Here is a 12,681-nt window from a genome sequence, read left to right as displayed (position 1 = left end):
GTCATTGACAACCTTAATGAAAACTTTGGTTCACTTCGCTTTCTTCTTTGAATTGGAATACGTTTAGGCAAAAGTAGGGTGGAAGAATGTGAAACACACATGAAAGACCTAGGGCTAGATGTAGGTAGGAAAGATTTACCGATTTTAAATTACCGAATTTTACCGATTCGGTAATTTAAAATCGGTAAATCAATGGATCCGACATGTAGGTATTCCAGATGTGCTGGAATACCGAATTGGATGAATTCGGTATTTACCGATTCGGTAGATACCGAATCGGTAATGCCCATTCATTCCTATGGGCTTTGAAGCCCATAGGAATGAATGGGCATTACCGAATCGGTATTTACCGAATCGGTAAATACCGATTTTCTCAAGGGTGCAGGGGGTGTCACTTTGACACCCTCTGGCACCCCCAAAACAGGCACGGGTGCCATGTGGCAGGCATACCTGCCCTAAGGGCAGGCCTGCCTGTCATATGGCATAGGTGTGCATGCACACATGTGCATCACACCGGAATCGGTATTTTACCATCAAATTGGATTTGATGGTAAAATACCGATTCGTTAAGGCTCCTGGGACTCTGAAGAGTCCCACCTACATATGGGTGGCTCCGAATCGGTAAATATACCGATTTTTATTTTACCGAATCGGTAAAATGACCGAATCAGTAATTTTACCGATTCGGTAAAATATTGCCCCCTACATGCCAAATCTTGTATACCGGTCGGTAACGACCGAAAATACCGATTTTCGGCCGTTACCGACCGACCTACATCTGGCCCTTAGTAGCTAATTATTGGTGAATGCTTGTTCAGCAATTCATTGCCATATCCTATAAGCACCACATACATGTGTCCCCCACAATGACTTTGGATCATTTAAACACAGACAGAGAGGAGAAGGTAAAGGCAGATCCAAGCATTTATGCACTACAGTATCTCCTGCACAAGTGTGAACTATTTGAGTGAGCAGGCAAGTGATGTTTTTGATCCTGATAACAAGGTGCACAGCCACAATGCTCATTAAGTGCACCCAATATGGGGTTTTTCACTCCATCATTTATAGGGCAGCCAAGCTCATTTTCTGCAGTCAGTGACTGATCTTTTATGGCGCTTCATGGCTAGCAGACTGTGGTGAAATGTTGAATATCATAAAATTGAATGAAGTAAATGTAATTGAGTATTTGTTTCACAGTTTGGCTTCTGATCTCCATGACTCTTACTGCGGGAAAAGAGCACCCTGCATGTCTAAATTAGTACTTGTCTTGGTGCTAGAAAGCTTTTAGTACCTTTTGGACAATTTCTTTCACAATGCTCAGCATTTGTCAGGCTCCATTACCCACACTTATTAATGAGGCAATAGGCTTTTTAAAATGATTATACACTGCTTTTGAATGTATTTCTGCCAGTATATTCACTTATAAAATGCATTCACATTTGCATATGTAATTGGTGGAAAATGGCACCTACCCCTGTAATGCGTATTTTGATGTTTTAATTGTTGAAAATTATTCGTTTGTCCATTTTATGATCCTGACTGTGCTAAGTAGAGGTTGATGTCAGCTACTACATGTTGAACATGTTGACATTTCCAAGCCTTTAATTGTTGACTTGTACTACACAATTTTGTTGTTTTTTAAAAGAACCATGAGGGTGACTCCCTTAAACATTTTGATCCAAATAAATCTTTTATGTCACATATTTTAGGCCAAGAATGCACTTGCGCATGGTTTACAATCTGCGCGTCATGACTGCGACTTACTGCGTGAACAATATGAAGAGGAGCAGGAGGCCAAGGCTGAGCTGCAACGAGCCCTGTCCAAAGCCAATGGAGAAGTTGCTCAGTGGAGGACCAAGTATGAGACAGATGCCATCCAGCGCACCGAGGAGCTGGAAGAGGCCAAGTAGGTTTCTGTGACATTTGCAACTGCTTGCATTCCAATTTCTATATGTACTTACAGAAAATCATTTGATTTAATGTCGAGAAAAGCGACAGCACTTTCATATTTTCAAACAATTGCACTAGAGGAAATCTGTAGATGCCGGAATGAACTTTGAGATCCAGTCAAACAAATGTTTGGTAATTCCGTTTGCATATTAGTATCTGAGTGATGCTCAAAGAATCGTCATGCTGGGTTCGGTGCAAACATTTTTGCACTTTGGCATAGTTGTTTGTATACAACTGATGCAAACCAGAGACGCACAAGGAGCTTATTATTTGCGTCATAATAAGTCTTTCTGATTTGTATCACATGTTAACAGACTTTATTTTCAGGACCCATATTCAAACAAATATGTTTTATGTATGTCTAGTATTGTCTTGTGTATCACTGGATTAGGCCATGCGAGAGTTAAACATAAGTAAAATGTTCTTGACTTAAGCAAAGGAGTTTGACCTCCGTAAAACTTATGACAGTTACTTACATGTATGATTCTGGATATAATAAATGGCTATTTCAGGCTTTAACATTTCTTCTTGGATGCTTTAAAACATTATATTTAAGATATTGTTCTCAATCATAAGAGCTATTTTTTCTGCAAAGGAACTTCTGAGGTCTTGATGGTGCAGTTGTCACACCAGCCTTTTTAGATCTTAAGTTGATTTATTAAAAGATATTTATGTGAACAAACACATAAGATGCATGAAGGACCGGCACCATTTCTGATGGTTGAAAACTTATTTTTGTAACCAGAAAATATTTAAATGTATTACTAAAATGTAAAAATTTGAGAAATGATCTTGGTCAGTGAAATACTCTCAGAACATCTATAAAATAAACTCTGATATTAATAATCCAACAACTCCCTATGTAGGTCTTATGCCTTCATGATTTGATAGCTTTCAGTCTAGAGCTAAATGCTGCACATTTCTAAACAAAAATTGTTTCTTTCACTGTTTTGGAATAACTTTTTGGTTCAGAGGATTTATGTATGCAAATCATGAAACAAATGCACCAGAATACAGTCCATATCTTCTTATCCACATTAGGAAGAAGCTTGCTCAGCGACTACAGGATGCAGAAGAACTAATTGAAGCAGTTAATTCTAAATGTGCCTCATTGGAAAAGACAAAGCAGAGACTTCAGGGTGAAGTTGAAGATCTTATGATTGACGTAGAGAGGTCAAATGCAGCCTGTGCAGCTCTAGACAAGAAGCAGAAGAACTTTGATAAGGTGATTTGGGAAAACCTTTGTGGAATATCTTACATTTATACATTACTGAATTCCTCAAAAACTTTAGCACAGTGTATTTAGGAAAATCTATAAGAAGTAGTTATTTTCTGTAAATACATTGTTTTAGGTGGGAAATATCGTTTTCTGTTTGTTAGTTAAAAAACACAACGTTTCGAATTCTCTTCTTTGCAATTAGGGGAGGTCCAATATCGAACTGTAATTTAGAAAAACGCCCCCAAGCTTATTTTCCTTTATGCAAACCAGAAACATTGAATTTACATTTTAGTTTACAAATCAGATGCTAATATGTCATAATCCTGAGTTTACTGTGTAATTTGAGAAGATGTTCAGGACTAAATTGTAAATAAGCACCAACTTCTAGCTCTTCATGCCACATTACAGACAATAAGCTATTCTGGCTCTACCTCTAGAAGGGACCAACAGACCCTTAATGTTTATTGCCATGACTTCAGACTTCAAAATGGACATATTTAAGAATACCAGATGGCAAGAATACAGAATGCAGGTCGTGGATTCTTGTAGAAAAAGTTTCACAGGAGAGGATCTGAAGTCTAGCTGTCCACAAAAGTGGATATCTAAACAAGAAAGTGTCCCTCTTCTTAACAAGACATCAGAAACAAGGAACTACAAATGAGCTCTTACTGAGGGAAGAGAGTACCACATTTTATAAGTGTTTCAAATAATGTGGTGCTTTACTAAAGGCATTAGAAAGAAGTCTTAACACACTCATTTCCATAAACTGGAAGGTCATTTTAGTGGACACCTTATCCTTCAGCATTTAGGAATGCTAACTCAGGTAACACAGCAAACATGCAACCTCGTTGCACTCTTGGCACAGTTGGCTATTTACCACTGTTTGCCAAGGTAAATATTCACTGAAGCACATGCAGTTTCGGAAGGGTGACATTATGGGACTGGTCTATGACACAATAATCAAACCTTGTGAGAGAATATGAGGATTGTGGAATTGTGTCTCCTTCTGACATCTAGACCTTGAAGGCAGTCAACTCATACACTAGTTTTCCGATGCAATGAAAAGACAAATCAGGCCCTTCTGCACAATCCTAAAAAATACAAGTGGAGACAAAATATGGAATTACATGTTGTAACCTGACATACAATGCTGTATGCACAATAGAAGCAAAAAGTTCAGGAGAGCCCAGGAGCACACAGATGGCATTTGGGTGATTTAGGTAAAAAATAGAATAATTACTTGACTTTTGGTCTGAGAGATAATAGATATTCTGAGAGAAACTCTGTTAAGATTCAAGTGTAACGGAAGATTAACATGTGTTCTACAACTTGTAAATGGTATGATTCCATAGGTCCTGGCAGAATGGAAACAAAAGCATGATGAAGCCCAGGCTGACCTTGAAGCCTCTCTGAAAGAGACGCGGTCCTTGAGCACAGAACTGTTCAAAATGAAGAATGCCTATGAGGAATCCTTGGACCAGCTTGAGACTCTCAAGAGAGAAAATAAAAACCTTCAGCGTAAGTGCTGGATTCAGCCAGGGTGTCCTTGCTTTGTAGGCATAAATACATATTTTATAGATGTACGTTTTTAAAGCTAAGTGCACAAATACATTTCATTACTCTTTCAGACTTTTCCTCATCCTATTTGGGTTGTTTGGTATAATACAGTTTGTCTACTCATATAGGGATTACAAACATACTTGAAATGAAAGTGTGGTATCCTTGGTTAGTACATGTGGGTTGTAGCATGTAGAATGCTTGCTTAGAATGTTACGGAGTTGTAGAATGTGGTCAGTCAGGTATCTGCTGACTGCCATTATGGATGGGACATTGCTGATGCTACTCCCTACTTAATAAACTATGCTGTTAATACTTGTGCCTGCTGAATGTTGTACTTTTCCACAGAATGGTTCATTCATAGTTTATAACGCTGAAGCTCTGACATACCAATGCAGATATTTGTCATGATTTGTGCTTTGTGTTGCACATATACCTTTTACTGACTAGTGGTGTTTGCACAGCCCTGTAACAATTGAAATTGTACCAAAGCATAAAGAGACCATTTATGCTAGACACAGGTCTTTGCGGTTTGGTCTTGTCTTGTGACAGGGTAATTATGTCAGTAGTGTCAATGGGGTAAGGTGTTCTGACCTCATTGAGATCCTCATGCACATCATTACAGTGGGCTGCTCTAGCCTCCTGATATTGACATCATCCTGATGACTATATGGTGGTGCCTCATGATAGAGCGCTTTTATAGTATACAGATCGAATGGCACAGCCTCTGATAGAATGTGGATCTATATTGTAAAGTCAACTTGGTATATCCCCTGATAGGATAGCATACCGTTTATGAATATTTGGTCTGATAGACTCAGACTGTGTTGTAAAACTACAAGACTGGTGCTCTATTTTTATGATTATTGACTGTTATGTTCATGATAACAATAGGAGTTTGAAGCATTAAAAGACAACTCATGTACTTAGATGTAGTGTAGGGTATGGCAGATGTTTTATGATGGTATTGGGAAGCAGCCTTAGAAGGAAACCTCAGTGGATTATGCGTTTTTTGTATTGCAAGCGGAAATATGGGTTCATATATGTCACAAAGGTGGTGTATATACCTTTAAGTGGAATGCACATGATTTTTATGCATGGTAGTATTAGAAGCAGTCTCCAGCACTTTAATGAGGTAAATGGGGGTGAAAAACAGCACTGAGAAGAAGTCCCAGGCATGTTACAAGGTTGGGGTGCTGTATCATCATGATGAGATTCATGTTTTCAAAAAGTAAGTGTTCAGCTTATAAAGTTTAATATCCTTAGATTGTTATGATATTTCAAGGCGGCTGTAGATAAGAAAGCATTTTTGTCTTCTATTGACTTTTCAAATAACTGGAATACTCATGATTTTCTAGCATATATCGATAACAAATCACAACTGTTGATCTTAATTATATATTGTGTAATTAGTGCTCCATACTACGTACCGAATGGCCAATTTTAATAATGACATGCCAGATACAACAACGCATGTTTTTTCACATTTATAGAGGAGATATCTGACCTAACCGAACAAATTGCTGAAGGCAGCAAAAGTATTCATGAACTGGAAAAAGCTAAGAAACAAACTGAGCAAGAGAAATCCGAACTCCAATCTGCCTTGGAAGAAGCAGAGGCAAGTACATACAGTTAAAGCCATATTGGCCAAAACTATTTATGTTTTTATGTAGAGATTAATTTAAGTACTGCAATACTTCTAAATGTTTTCAGGCATCCTTAGAACATGAAGAAGCTAAAATCCTGCGTATACAGCTCGAGCTGAACCAGGTGAAATCTGAGATTGATAGAAAGATTGCAGAGAAAGATGAGGAAATCGATCAAATCAAGCGGAATAGCCAGAGGGCCATGGAATCCCTACAAAGCACCCTGGATTCTGAAATCAGGAGCAGGAATGATGCTCTCAGGCTAAAGAAGAAGATGGAAGGAGATCTCAATGAGATGGAAATCCAGTTGGGACATGCCAACCGCCAGGCAGCTGAAGCACAGAAACAGCTCAGGAATGTGCAAGGGCAACTCAAGGTAAAGGATCCAATTGACTGTTTTTGCGTTTTCTGAGCTGTACTACAAACTGTCAATAGATGGCAAATCACACTCTGTTTATTCCATTCCACAAAGGATGCCCAAATTCACCTGGATGATGCGCTTCGAAGCAATGAAGATTTGAAAGAACAGGTGGCCATGGTTGAGCGAAGAAGCAACCTGATGGCTGCAGAAATTGAGGAGATGAGAGCTGCTCTGGAACAAACTGAGCGTGGCCGCAAAGTAGCTGAGCAGGAACTTCTCGATGTCACTGAGCGGGTGCAGCTGCTACACACTCAGGTATACTGAAATTTTCTTGGTGCTGACATGTTTGCTCATGCGCTTTGCTTTAATATTAATGCTTCAATTGACAATGACCCCTTTACTTCCCAGAATACTAGTCTCATCAATACGAAGAAGAAGATGGAGACAGATATTTCTCAGCTACAGAGTGAAGTAGAAGAAAGCATCCAGGAGGCAAGAAATGCAGAAGAAAAGGCAAAAAAGGCAATCACAGATGTAAGTACTTGTTGTCTTTAGTAATATTGTAATTCAATTGGGAATCAGGATTTGTTTTTAAACTTGTTTAAGGTCGGTGAAGGGCATGAATGGAAATGCATCACCGGGGTGGCTCCTAAAGTAAACTTAATTCAAGTAGGGCAACTGCCTCTACCAAGTTATTAACTTTAAATTTGCAAAGGAGTTTATTTTCAGCAGAGCAGTGCTTAATTTAGCCTCGGGTTACAGGCGGAAAGGAACAAAAAGGTGGAAATCATGGACAAAGAAAGCAAGGATGAGAAAAGAGCCACAAAGTGCTACATATATGGGCAGAGAATGTCTGTGGTGGATGAAGGAAACATGAGGTGGATCCGGATTAGGCAGCCTTGGCGTGTGGCATCTTTGACATTTGATAAAGCTGGGTGCCTACTTCTGAAGAAAACATTTAGCACGGCCCCTATTCTTTAACAAATTAGGCACTGTAGCAGAGCATCCAGAGGTAAGCATTATACTGAAAGTGGCTTCTCGGGAAATAATCCCAGTACATACCCAATGTACAGTTTGGAAAAACATGATGTCTTTCAGTGACAGTACTTTAGCAGCATTAAGGGCCACACCAGACTTTTTTTTACCAGTGAATTCCTAGTCTCCATTGCAATATCATGGCATTGTACTTACACTGATTCATCTTCACTTTATTGATTAAAGTTGTTCCCTAAGGTGCGTTTTAAGTGTAAAAGCTTGAAAAATCCCAAAGTGTAGGCAGAATTATAAAGATGACCAGATGAGGTAGCAAAAGAAGACAGCCGCTATTTCTCTGAGCTCCTCTTTTGTCAGTTGCATCTGGCTTTCAGGAAAACCCTCAGTAAAGAGAGCATTCCTGCTGGAAGGACTGAGGAGTATAGCCTACTCCTCTTTCCTCTGACCAATGGATGATGACTCTTGGCCACAGCGTTGTGCTTTAGTCAACCCTTGCCAGGGTTCCGCGGTGACATCACAGTTTTTCGAAAAAGGCTATTGAAAGATAGTTGTAATTTCATTGCTGTGCATAAGGTGTGTTAAATATTGTCCCCCCTCAGGCATAAGAAGAGTTTTAATGCAGCCAAAACACATTTTCAGCTTCACTGTCTCAGAGCTAGTGCAGTGAATGTACTCATGGTCACTGATGATATCCCAGCAGGTTTTGCTAAGATGTTTACATCTAAAATATTCTTAAGGTACCAGAATATCTCAACTAAAGTACCATTTGACATAAACATTGTTTCCTATACATTGTTATAAAAATATTAGCCAATTGTAATAAATAATGGAAAATCCACAGACAATGGGTTGACATTTCTGTAGATGATATTCCTATCAGACAATATTTTTGCTTATGATAGTCTAAATCATTTCAATTAAGATACTATCACGAACACCAGTTGACAGTTGGCTAAACTGTTCCCTCTTTCACTTCCATCTACTTCTCAGTACTTAAGAGTTGAAGCAAGTAGCTTAACATTATATATGCATTATGAAATTGTGTTCAACACACTTCATTTTTCAGTGAAACATGTATCAGGAAAGATGTGGTACTTGTTTATTATGGCTTTTGCTTTCCATACACAGGCAGCCATGATGGCTGAGGAGCTGAAGAAGGAACAGGACACAAGTGCCCACCTCGAGAGGATGAAGAAGAACTTGGATCAGACAGTGAAGGACCTGCAGCACCGCCTGGATGAGGCTGAGCAGCTGGCATTGAAGGGTGGCAAGAAGCAGCTTCAGAAACTGGAAGCCAGGGTATGGACCTCTGATGCCTATGCCATTAATAGCACAATACATACTCAGTTTGGGGCACCACTCGATCCTTCATTCTTTTAAATGTCTCCTCATCAAATTATTTATTCTATACACATATGATTAAAACTTACACAATCTCTTTACAACATTATCAATATCTGTACGACATTATCACAAACATATTTAAACTATCAATATAAGTAGAAATGCTGGCTAAATCGAAATATAACCAAGGCAGAGGGAAAGTTTTTCCTATAATACTTTGAGGGGTTTGACTGTAAATTCATAGCTGTTTTTTACAGAACCTGCATTTGCACTCACAAATGAAATTACACACGCATATTAAATGGCATGAGTAAATGTCCTCACAGGAGCAGAGAGTGGGTGTTGATGGATTCAAAATTAGGGAAAACTTCACAGGCATTTGGTACATTGCCTGTCTAAATACGACTTACTATTATTCTTGTCAAGGACAGGGGTAAATCTGCAATCTTTGTGCCAATTGATGAGATGTACACCCTGGGTTGGCAAGAAATGGGTTTCTCCCTGGATAAAAAGTAGTTTCTTCTCAGGGTGAGTGGGTAATAAGGAATATGTGAGCCATAAATAGCAGGTACCTAAATATTTGTGTAAATATACATCTGCTACATTTACTCATTCTGATGCATATAAGTAATTCTCAGTAGCTGTACCTATCACATCTTCTCAAGTTTTTTTATACATTTCAAAATATTTAGAAATTAGCTCCAAATAATGGAGTAAACTCACAAATATAGACAAACGTTTTAATTAATTGTTCTCATATGGTCTCTAGCTAGTGAATGAAAGTGCCATGCATAGACATTGCCATACAGCTCAAGAGGATATGTCTGGTCATGTAAACCTGTCAAAGATGTCCCTAAACATACAACCAGTCCTGACAAGTTGGCCAGATGTTAACGAGAATGAAGACTAGAATAACATTTTGAAAATTTGTCAAAGCAAAAGAACTGTTCAAGAGAACTAAATAAAATAGTAATTTCACAAAAAATGTAATCCTGCAGGTGCATGAACTGGAGAATGAACTTGAGGCAGAACAGAAGCGTGGAGTAGAAGCCATTAAGGGAATGCGCAAGTATGAGAGGCGCCTCAAGGAGGTCACCTACCAGGTAACTACGGTAGACTGGGTTTTGGGAGCTTTGTTGGGCAATAATAACAACAAAATGTTGTCTTTTTCTCACATGGAATGACGAACTGTGCTTTTACTTACAGTCTGAAGAGGATAAAAAGAATGTCCTTAGGCTCCAGGACTTGGTGGACAAGTTGCAGTTGAAGGTGAAAGCATACAAGAGACAAGCAGAGGATGCTGTAAGTATTTGATACGAATTACAACTCACTATATACCGTAGGATTGTATCATCCTTGACAAGCTCTTTGTAAGACCACAATTCCACTTTTTAGCTGAGAGCTTATTGCAATCATTTCAGTCGAATATTTAGAAAATATTTTTTTTCAAAATGAGCCATGGACAAATATGTAATACTAACAGTGTTAGTAGTAAGAGGAGTCATGTGATAATGCACTGGCAAGCCTTTTCTAGAGCACTATGGTAGAAAAAGCTATCTTAGATCGTTGTAGGAATACATAATAGTGAACCGCAATTAAGCTTATGAACATACGCCCAACACACTGGTGTTTCCATTCTGGATCAAGACTAAGAGAGGAAGGAAAATATCAGAGTCTGGAACATTCTAAGGAATTACCTTTCTTAGAGGAGAACATACGTCCTTTCAGTTTGTCCATAGTCATATATAAAATTGATGGTAAATGTGATTTTGAGGCATACAGTAGAATTGAAACTATCAAATGTACCATTTTATGAAGATGTACAAAGGACCAGTTTCAGGGCAAACGTTTTTGCCCTAGTAAGTGTGTGGGGTCTGATCAGCTACGATGTAGGAAACCAATGTAAGTGTATGTACTCCTATATGGGTTGATGTGTTATTAAATATGTTAATCTAAGATCAGTTATGTAGCTGCATTCACACCTTCTGAGGTGCTCAGGCATCTTCTTTGTTACACACAGTATTGTTTAGATGTGAATAATGGAACAAGTGAGTAAACTGGAAGTCATACACTGAAAAATTCTAAGCTGATGAGTTACACTTACTCAGACTGCATTAACATAACACTATGTTATACCGGTTTCAGGAGGAACAGGCGAACACCCACCTGTCTAGATTCAGAAAGACTCAGCATGAGCTGGAAGAGGCTTCAGAGCGCGCAGACATTGCAGAGTCTCAGGTCAACAAGATGAGAGTGAAGAGCCGTGACATTGGCATGGGCAAGGTAAGAGCTGGGCTTTGGGTATTCTGTTGAATTAGAGAAAAAGTACGTATGGCCTGGAAGACTTGCACATGAACAGCGGCTTTGCCTTTCAACTGGGTTGCATGCACCAATAAATCCATAGACAATGCTTTTGGAAGCATGCCTACACTGGCAATGCCAGCACCAAGGCCCACAAGGGTTGTTTCACATGGAGCATGGAATCCAGAATATCACGCTTTATAAGTCTAATCTTTGTATAAACTAGTATTTGATTCCATATCTGCATATGCTGCTGCCATAATAAATAGATATCAGCCATTCCACATGTCACAGAGTTTGGGTTGTAAGGGGGCAGAATGACAGATTATCACTGATGACTGAGTTATCATTTTGCACATCCTTCACTACCCTCTGATTACAAAACTGAAGAAGTGCTATCTCGAAAGGGTTCTTGCACATTAATTGAATTATTTATCACTTAGCATTATTATTCTTTGTTGAAATGGATGTTTACTATCCTTAATTATTGTATTGTTATTTGCATTCCAGAAAGCTGAATAATGAGAACGCCTGACCGTTAGAAGCAGAAGAAGTGCATAGAATATGAACTTCTTTGTGTTTATACTGTAAATCTTTTCATGTACACACAAGTGTAAAGGGTAATAAATGTGAAGCAAACTTTATAATTCATTGTTTTTGGCTGTTATTTTTGGGATGTGGCTGGAGATAACCAAATGCTCAGATAATTTGTTTACGAAAAATTGGCAGGTTTTACAGTGGGTGGTAAAGGGAATTGTACATTGACATTTGAGTAAATCTCCTTGCAGTTTAAGTTGTGCATAGCCCACTGCATCTATGGTATTATCAGCTAAACATGAAACACGATTGTAAAGTCATTAAGCCAAGAAGGTTCGAAATAAGGACCCAGAATACATAATAACGAATACCAATGGCAAAACCACTCACTTACTTGTATATTTGCGCTATTGTCACAGTACTGCAAAAAAATCGATTTTAAGAACACTGTTCTTAATGTTTAGCATATTTTTTATTTAAAAGATGAATGCTATCACATTCCTTCGTGTTTTGTATTAAGGTTTTCTATTTAAGATGCTACATGACAATTCTGTAGTTTCAGAACGTGCTGAAGATTTGCTATTTTGCTACAGAGCACTTAAAACACAGATAAATATATAGTGTATCAATGTTACCTTTCCTCGCTGCCACCCTAGACGTTTCAGCAGGACATCATTTTCAGCTATTTTTTAAGCAGTCATGAAAGCACATAAAATCGATTACATTCCATGTTAATTTTGCAAAAATAACTAACGAAGTTAAAATTCTACTTG

General features: G+C 38.5%; 1 protein-coding gene across 1 annotated transcript in view; it reads left to right on the top strand.

Annotated features, from left to right (window-relative positions):
• LOC147701932 (myosin-4-like) overlaps window positions 1-12,018 on the top strand; it is a 39,880-nt gene extending 27,862 nt beyond the window's left edge. The window contains exons 30-41 of the mRNA XM_086930558.1: window positions 1,710-1,906; window positions 2,992-3,175; window positions 4,522-4,687; window positions 6,220-6,344; window positions 6,440-6,748; window positions 6,845-7,048; window positions 7,142-7,267; window positions 8,855-9,025; window positions 10,069-10,173; window positions 10,277-10,372; window positions 11,216-11,353; window positions 11,882-12,018. Coding sequence (XP_086786684.1) covers window positions 1,710-1,906; window positions 2,992-3,175; window positions 4,522-4,687; window positions 6,220-6,344; window positions 6,440-6,748; window positions 6,845-7,048; window positions 7,142-7,267; window positions 8,855-9,025; window positions 10,069-10,173; window positions 10,277-10,372; window positions 11,216-11,353; window positions 11,882-11,893 — 1,833 coding nt within the window. The 3' untranslated portion in view covers window positions 11,894-12,018. The remainder of the gene's footprint in view (window positions 1-1,709; window positions 1,907-2,991; window positions 3,176-4,521; window positions 4,688-6,219; window positions 6,345-6,439; window positions 6,749-6,844; window positions 7,049-7,141; window positions 7,268-8,854; window positions 9,026-10,068; window positions 10,174-10,276; window positions 10,373-11,215; window positions 11,354-11,881) is intronic.
• The last annotated feature ends 663 nt before the right edge of the window (window positions 12,019-12,681 follow it).

The sequence above is a fragment of the Lissotriton vulgaris genome, chromosome 7, assembly GCF_964263255.1.
Source record: "Lissotriton vulgaris chromosome 7, aLisVul1.2, whole genome shotgun sequence".
NCBI lineage: Eukaryota > Metazoa > Chordata > Amphibia > Caudata > Salamandridae > Lissotriton > Lissotriton vulgaris.
The sequence above is the reverse complement of the archived record's forward strand: the minus strand, read 5'-3'. Positions and strand labels throughout refer to the sequence as shown.